This window comes from Argentina silus (genome assembly GCF_951799395.1).
Source record: "Argentina silus genome assembly, chromosome: 7".
NCBI classification, from domain to species: Eukaryota; Metazoa; Chordata; class Actinopteri; order Argentiniformes; family Argentinidae; genus Argentina; species Argentina silus.
Genome location: NC_139661.1, coordinates 8,236,031 through 8,244,901, shown reverse-complemented (window position 1 = coordinate 8,244,901; position 8,871 = coordinate 8,236,031). Strand labels below are relative to the sequence as shown.

Here is an 8,871-nt window from a genome sequence, read left to right as displayed (position 1 = left end):
AGAGGCACTACATCATTCATGGGGGACAACATGTGTAGTGTACACTTGTTTACAATTACATTGTTTACAAACTGGAGTAAAACAAACTTCTATTTGGGGTTCTGATGGGTAAGACAGTTGAACTAAGTTCATGAGGCATGTATAAATTATATTCTTCAGTAATCAATATATCATTCATTTAAAAGTAAATTAAGTAAATGAATTACTGGTTAATCCAGTGGTGACAGATATGCATTAAAAGGGGGGTAGGACATCTTGTACTATAAACGGTTCTTCAAGGTCATTTTCTCCAACCTTGTGGTCATTTGGTGTATGCCTACTGTCTGGATACTAATAGCTATTGATATCTCATGCCTGACTCATGACTGACGGCGGCTGTAGAAAGCTGCTGTAGAAAGATAGTCTGTTGTGTTTACACTTTAGCCCTGTAGGTGGCGTGGCTCTATAAGAGCCGTCTCCGAAGAAAAGTGCGTCACTTCCGTTCATTAGTGAAACGGTCAGAAAGACAACCAAGATGGCGGCGTTCGGAAGTGTTTGTCGTGCCCTCTTACGGTCCCGCCTGACCCAGACCCGTCAACTCTCCGCTACAGCGAGCCATGGGGAGCAAACCGGTAAGATCACATAAACAAGCCTCAGATTAGAAGCTTTGCAGGACAGTTTCTTTTTAACAGAACCCACAATCTTGTTTGTCAGACATAGTTACGCATACAGTGACCTTGCTAGCTACTCTGCTGGCTAAAATGGCTGTTGTTATTAAGTCGCCACCACATAGCTAATGACATGTCTAGTCCTTTGCGTTGGCAGTTGCTTTACAGTACTAACGTCCCTAGCTTACCCCTAACCCAGGCTGACTCTTTTTAATTGAATGCTACCTATGTTATACTATAAATGGTATGCTAGATAGCGACCCAGCTAACCTCGAGACTCATCAATTCCTCCGTCCTATCGGTTCTATGCGTCTCGTTTACAGGGCTAGACTGATCTAGATGTCATCGCCTACACCGGCACTCACCCACCTTAATCACATAAATCACATGTCACATTGCAATGTGTTTGGTAATGGCCCCAGTGATCAAATCTATATCTAGACATATACCACGTCTGAATCTAATGTAATCAAAGCCATGGTGCATTGTCACTCATTAGACAAGAGAGCTAATTCATTTGATCTTTCTTTGTTTCTCTTCCAGCTAAGACATGGAAGATCCTCACCTTCGTGGTTGCCCTTCCTGGGGTTGCAGTGTGCATGTTGAACATGTTCCTGAAAATGCAGCAGCACCACGGCCACCCACCTCCTGAGTTTATCCCCTACAGCCACCTTCGCATTCGCACCAAGGTCTGGTTCAACTGTGAAAGGAGCAAGTTGATGCATATGATACTCTAGCTGGAGAACTTGCTCTGACATGACACTCTGTATCATTTCATTAATGATGGAGTATCGTCTCCATGGCTTGCAGGAGCGTTCAACTTTTTCATCCATGAGTGCCCGTACCTGGTTCTACATCTCACATCCCAGTTTTGAAAGTATCCGCATATGATATCCATCATCTTGAGATTTTCATCGGCACCACGAAATAAACAATCAGAAGCTCAGTATCCATACAAATAAACTTTATACCCTTAGTCACGGTGGAAAACTACAAATATGGCACTCTACATCACAATCGATTTCCACTGCTTTGTTTTCCACTTCTTTGTTTTCAACCCTATGATTTAGCTGCACACGATGCGGAAATGCAATTGTGATGCAGATGGAGACTGTGCATACTTTCAAAACTGGGAACCAGCTCCATATATCTATGTATATGAAGTCTGAGTTGGATAGACTCCAAATTATTGGGGCTTCACTTGTCCGTACTTCTCTTATACCCGGTTTCAATAAATCCACTGCAAGTTATATCAACACCTTCTTGCTTGTGACACTTTGACTGTCCTAAAATGCTCCATGCTTTATGAATATGCTTTTGAGCTCATACCCTGTCACCATCACTTAACTGAGAGCCAAATTCCCAAAGTCTTTCATTCATTCGTATCACAAGCAGACCGGTAAGGTAACAGCAGTTGATTTATTGAATCCAGCAAGAAGAGAAGTATGGACCAGTGAAGCTCAGTAACGCATCTCCCCAACTCTGACTCCATATGCATATATAGAGTTCAGTTCTCCAGCGTTTGATACTCGAGATCTCTGTTGCAGTCTGTCTGATTGTGTGTCCCACTTTTATTTGAATTTGTTTGAATTAACTTGACTCATGTCTCTCAACAGCGTTTCCCTTGGGGAGATGGAACCCACTCCCTGTTCCACAACCCAGAATATAATGCCCTCCCTGATGGCTATGAGGGACATGACGACGAATGAACACCCTCCAGACCTCATCACTGGCACTGGGACCACTCTTCCTTCATTGCCTCGTTCTGTTACCGGACCACACTCCCTCATACAGTTTACTCTCCTCATTTCCATTATGTTTACCTCTGTGCTCTTGATACAAGGCACCCAAAATGTTAGCCGCAATTTTCTGGACCATTTAACACATGTCTGCTTAACTTAACAGAAATAAAGAACTATTACCGTAATTACGTTGTTATTTGTTTCATGTGTTTCTTGGATTTAATTATTTTGCAGTTGTGTTAGTACCAATAACATAATTAAAGGGTATGGATCTGTGGTGAGTGCATTTAGAAATGGCGTTTGAAATTCGTTATAACGGCGCACTGTTTGACCCTATTTGCTATCCTTACTTTGAAGAAAGTTTCACATGACCAACTTCTTGTGACTCGCATTCTTCTATTGAGCTAAATCGAGTCGTCAACTAAAAAGATGATTTAAGTTAGTTTGGTTTTATCCATAGAACCCAACAATAACGAAGACAATGGAATTAATCAAAGTTGCTAATACTGTCGGTATGGTGTCATGATTGTCAACTTTTTAGCCATGTCACAAGTGTATTTCCTTGACCGATACAGGACTAACTAGTAGTATTACGCTGGTTAGCTACATAATAGCAGTAACATGTTATTATGTTTTGCAAAACATATTACTAGCGAGCTACATTCTCAATAATAGTCAACCTGAAAGTCAAATAACTTTGAATTGTGGCAATTTGTTCGCCAGGTTTATTATAAGAAATATGAACATACTATTGATTGCACGTTCATATTACAATTATAGCTATGATAGTTTTACAGTCTGGTAGCATGTTTATTGTGAATATATGTCAATATATCTATTGACCTTTCGAAGCAACTGGATTACTGGGACAGTGAGAGAGCGAGCGCTGCCCCCGGAAGAACCAAAAGCAACCTGTGTGACAGAGATGGCAGAGATCACGCTGCTTGAGTCAAGACGGTAAAACCACATTGTTGGTCTTCTGACAGCATGCATGATTATGCAGATTTCTTCCTTCACTGGTTATGCCATTGTTTTCCGTGCTCTTGTTTTCTTCATTTCATGTGTATGATCTCAGCTAGGCTATGCACCGATGACATTAAGTGGTTTTATGTTAATTAATTCCATCGAAAATGAATTGCCCTACTAGTATGTTCCACTCCACTTATTGGGATTCACAGGTGCAATTACTTCTTCCTGTATGATGGATCAAAGGTCAGGGGGGAGGGTGACCCTACAAGAGCTGGCGTCTGCTACTTTTATCCTGAAGAGGTAGGGCCTTCAGAGAAGAAGTCGTCATGATTATTGATGAAAAGTTTTGAATTAATAATGTATTTTTGTTATTGTTGATCCTTGTCCAATTGGATGAGGAGACCCTTTTGGCTTACTTTAGCCCTTTTATTTCATCCAGACACCTTTGGATAAGCAAGAGCTCCTGTGTGGACAGCTGGCAGGTGTGAGCCGCTGTGTCTCTGAGCTCTCCTCCTCCCCTGTGCGTCTGCTCAGGCTGCGCCGGAGCAAGTTTGCCATCCGCATGAAGGATGACTTTTTGTGGGTGAGTTCCTCAAGGCCTAGAACTGAACCACATGCACTTGCCATTATCAAGTTCTATATCATACAACAAAGGTCCATGAGACATTATCAAGTTCTATATCATACAACAAAGGTCCATGAGACATTATCAAGTTCTATATCATACAACAAAGGTCCATGAGACATTATCAAGTTCTATATCATACAACAAAGGTCCATGAGACATTATCAAGTTCTATATCATACCACAAAGGTCCATGAGACATTATCAAGTTCTATATCATACCACAAAGGTCCATGAGACATTGTCAAGTTCTGTATCATACCACAAAGGTCTATGAGACATTGCTCACTTAACTGTGTTGTTTTCTAGTGGGTGTTGTTTGAGTCAATTGTCACATTAATATGTAACATCTAATCTCACTCTTTCACATTAATTGTTGTGATGTGAATGTATATCATATAAAGCATTACAAATACAAGTTGTCTAGGTTTAAGAGAAAATTAATTGCTTCGTGAATCCACCGGCTTGTAAACAACACTTTCTAGGTAAATGCATTAGCATCACCCTGAAGATGCTTTTTCTCTTTGTCCCCCAATTGTTTTTCTCAGCTTGTCTCGTTGATCTCTCTCCCTTTCTCTCAGGCCTTAGGCTGTTCAGTGGATATCCCAGATGTCAGCATCTCTGACTTTCTTGATCAGATGATAAATCTCTTCAGTTTCTACAACGGCCCCATCCGCCAAAGCTATCAGGTAAAGTCTTCTAAAGCATGCTTTTTTGTTGTTGTTGTGCAGTCATGTTAAATATCACAATACACATGATATCTGAAAATAATTGTTGTTTTTAAGATGGGGGGGGGGGGGGGGGGTATGTTTTCACTGTAGTTATGATAAGCAGTGTTCAGATGTGATTGCTAAAATGTAATAAACTTGTCTTTTCCCTGTGCTGAAGTACTGAATACTGAGTATTGTAAACTCAAGTGATTCTCTTCATTTTGGATAGTGATTTTTGTTTGTCTGACATTTGTTGTTTTGTCTCTGCCATATGTAGATCAACAGTCAGGAAGATTTAGCGGCTCGATGGGCCCAGTACCTCTCTCATTTGCAAGGAGGATCCACAGAGCTTCATCACATCTTTAGCTGCTTGAGCACAATTGACTCTACACATGTATGTATCAGGGTGTATGTACTTGAAAAAGGCACGTTATTGGTCGTGTTCCCAGTTAACCTTTACAATTAACCCTCAATCCAAGTCGTTCACCATTTAAGTTGATTTACTTAACCCACTTACCCAAGTTTCCTTGTCCTAATTGCATCACTTTGTGTTTCTCAGATTGACCCACTTCTCTTACTCAAGGCTGCCCTCATTCTTCAGGCCTGTCAACGCTGCCCCCTAGTGTTAGCCGGTTGCATACTCTACCGTGGCAGGTAAGTTGTCTTGTTTACCTTTGCAGCACCCAAGGACTGTAATGGAAATAAGCTGTGTATAAGCTACTAACTTGTCATGCTCTGTCTCTCAACTTGTGTTTGTTTCACAGGGTTGTCAGCACACAGATGCCCCCTGATCTCACTGTGAAGGTCATGGTTCACGAGACTGAAACGTATAACCAGGTATGAGAATTGGATTGTTTCACAATTGAGAATTTTGAGATTCTGATCATCTTACATTTTCTGTGCTTAAAGTTCGGTATTTATGTATTAATATCAGCTACTTTAAAAATAAATGTTACAAATTTGATTTAGGATCAGAGACCCAATGGACTGAGCTCGTCAAGCTCCTCGGACGCCACTCCTCTATCCACCACAGTGACGACCACCACTGTATTCCTTACCTCTGTCGAGCTACAGTGTCTGCGCTGCTCTCCTGTGGACAGAGCATTCAGGTACTTTCTCCCCTTCGGACAGAGACCCATCGCCTTTCACTGTAGAAATACTGTGTAGAAATACTACCTGATTAAGAGAACAGGAGTACGATGTAGGAGAGTGTGAGGGGGAATTGTTGCAGCCCTGAAGTAGGGGAAAATTGAACTTCTGACACTTTATTTGTCTGCACCAGGCCCCACTCTACACCAAAGGAGGCTGTTCGCCCAAGGAAGACCCGCCTGTCAAGGACCCTGTCTGACACACCCTCTACAGATACTGATCTCTCTGATCCTGACCCTCCAACAGCCTATCAGACTATGCTGTCCACTCCACGGTCATCCATATCAGATGAATTATTGTTTAGACCAAGCCCGTCATTAGACACTGCTGACGCTTTCAGCCCTTCACCTCTCAAGACCCCTCTACAGTCCCCTAAACACACAATTTCAAATGGAAAGCAGTCATGTGAGGTAGAAGAAGGTTCATTATATTACAGTTTTATTAGCAATGACGGTGAGAGCAGTGAGTCAAATATAAAGGATCTTACAGGAGGAGGTTTTATAGAAGGCAGCTCAATGCAAGAGGACGTGTCTCACCTCAATGGACAGACCAGTGGTAATATTGCAATCGGTGGAGAGAAGGTTGGAGAACACGGAGACAAAGGGCAAGTGTCCCGGGAGCTGTTTGGCAAGAGCAAACATGAGCCTGGCAGTCAGAGAATGGGGGATGTGGACAGACAGAGAGACGAGGAGGTGTTGAGTGTGAGGGAAGGCAACATGGATGGAGGTGCAAGCAAAGGTGTCCAGCAGGCTGATGTGGGTGTCCCTTCTCACTGTGAGAAATCTGCAGAGACCTCCCTGCTCCCCATGGCATTGTACCAGCACAGGATCAGAGGGCTGGTACTGGCCCTTTTGGTGGAGCCCCACTTCCACAGTGACACCGCTGCCATGGAGGAAGTGGTGAGAATTATTGGGGAATATTCTCAAATATACTCGTGTGAATGTTCTTTTTTCTTTTTACCCCATTTGGAAAACCTGCTCTGTTAATTAGCAATTAGATAATGAAACTCTATCTGTACTTTTGCTCTAGGCTTAATGTAACTGTAAGTATGAACTGCTTTAAATGTGGTCACGCCATTTTGTCGACTCCCAACGTGTGCTTTATCTCCAGTATCACAGCAGCCTTGCATCTCTGAATGGACTAGAGGCACATCTGAGGACCACCACTCCAGGGGCCCCGGGGCCTCAGGGGCCCTACACCTTTGCACACTATGATTGTATACAGAACACACTCACAAGTGAGGCTCTACTATCGTCAGATCACTCTCTACATGTGCTGCATCTTTTCTTCACCTGGCTGCCTCTGTTTAACGTTCTCTCTCTTTCTCTTTCCCTCTGTTAACCTGTCTGTTGTCTGATGTTTTTGGAACCCCATTTCTCTCACTTTCCCACTGTTCACCTTGCTGCTAGAGTGAGTATTAAGCGCAGTGCTTTTCGGAAGTTAATTGGAGTATCTTGTGGTACTTTGCGATTACTGACTGGGATATTAGGTGCATTTTGTGGTTTCATAGTAGTTTGAGGTAATTAGTAGGAGCGTGTGTTCATCATCTCTTTGTGTTTTGCTAGCATTGTAAATTGTTGTCCATATTTGTGTGGTATTTGTTGTGCTGTGTGTCCCTGTAGCCAACCTGTCTGGCCGGCCAGGGGAACCCCAGGAGCGTTCCTTTGTGAGAGCCACATCACTGCTTCACTCGCATTTCTTTCACACTGACGCCCTGCAGGAGGCTATTGTCAGGTCAGTGTGACAGTGACAGAGGGGGCTCTCTTGCCTTTCATTACTCCTCAGTCAGATGATTGGGGGGGGGGGAGGGGAACGGGGGCCATCATTATGATGTGTCTGTCTGTTATCTTAAATCATTGTCCCTGAGTGTTGGCACTGAGTTGTATGTGTAACATTCCTACCACAGGAACGCGGGTGCAGCTGTGTATGGGATCCGCAGTGTTGCCCAGGAGACTTACTTCCTGCAGCAAGGGGGAGCGATGAGAAACTCTGGCGTCCCCAACCATCAGGACAGTGCTTTCTCCCTGCCAACCAAGGCCCGACACAGGTTACTGAAACACGGGGTCAACCTCCTCTGACTGAGACTGGCGCGGCGAGATCGACCAGCAGCCGCTCTCTGCTCTAAATATGCATGTCTGAATTTGCACTGAACAGATTTTGTAGGTGACGTTGAATGTGGTCCTCTGTGGCCCAGTTGGTAGAGCATGGCGCTAACAACGCTTAGGTTGTGGGTTCGTTTCCCGCAGGGACCACATATACTGAAAAATGTATGCACTCACTGCAATGTAAGTCAGCTAAATGGCATATATATATTATATATATTATTATATATATTTGTTCATTTTATATATATATATATAATGAACAAATAGTGCATAGAAGTACAAGAAGCTGGCCAAATGATTTGTGGTAGTGGTGGTCAAGTTCTGTGAGAGAACTGTGGTCTCGGTCACTGCAAAGCAATTTTGGCGCATAATAAGATACAGACACTTCCCAAATACTACAGTATTAACTTAAATAGACCAATTTTGTAACCAAGTTGTATAGTGTAGTTGGTATTCAGAGTATAAACATTAATATATGTCTCCTGTATTTCTTAATCAGTTTAATCCTCTTCATTTGGATAAAGAAATTCAGTCCTAACTGAAGGCTACTTCACATATTGTATGTAGATAGTTTTATTTGTTTCGAATTACAGCTGTCAATGTCCATGTTATTCTTTTTGTATGTTAAGTGTAATATTCTATTGCTCAGAGAGGTCTCTTTAATATGGTTGATTTTTAGCCCCATGAAGTCAAGTAAAAGCCTAATGTTGACACTGTGATACAGTACTGTCTGTAAGTAAACTAATTTCAATAATATTAGATGGCAGTTTGTAAAAATTTACTGCAGATTGCTGAAATATGTTGTTCTTTCCTCTACCTGTGTCATTTGCAACACTTCTCTTACAAGTAATCACATTGGAAATGCATTTATTCAAATGTGGTTATTTACAACAGATCCATAGATAAATAAAGTAGCCTATCTAA

General features: G+C 42.3%; 2 protein-coding genes across 2 annotated transcripts; both read left to right on the top strand.

Annotated features, from left to right (window-relative positions):
• Positions 1–491: 491 nt before the first annotated feature.
• cox6a1 (cytochrome c oxidase subunit 6A1) lies at positions 492–2,574 on the top strand. The gene is made up of 3 exons (XM_083672806.1): positions 492–611; positions 1,191–1,336; positions 2,264–2,574. Exons 1-3 carry the CDS (start codon positions 515–517, stop codon positions 2,354–2,356), a joined length of 336 nt encoding a protein of 111 aa, XP_083528932.1. The 5' UTR covers positions 492–514; the 3' UTR covers positions 2,357–2,574.
• Positions 2,575–2,762: 188 nt separating this feature from the next.
• Positions 2,763–8,871, top strand: hps4 (HPS4 biogenesis of lysosomal organelles complex 3 subunit 2). Its single transcript, XM_083672773.1, has 13 exons — positions 2,763–2,901; positions 3,242–3,346; positions 3,568–3,658; positions 3,798–3,941; positions 4,565–4,672; positions 4,971–5,087; positions 5,253–5,347; positions 5,458–5,530; positions 5,663–5,802; positions 5,976–6,741; positions 6,953–7,079; positions 7,465–7,576; positions 7,749–8,871. Exons 2-13 carry the CDS (start codon positions 3,315–3,317, stop codon positions 7,918–7,920), a joined length of 1,977 nt encoding a protein of 658 aa, XP_083528899.1. The 5' UTR covers positions 2,763–2,901; positions 3,242–3,314; the 3' UTR covers positions 7,921–8,871.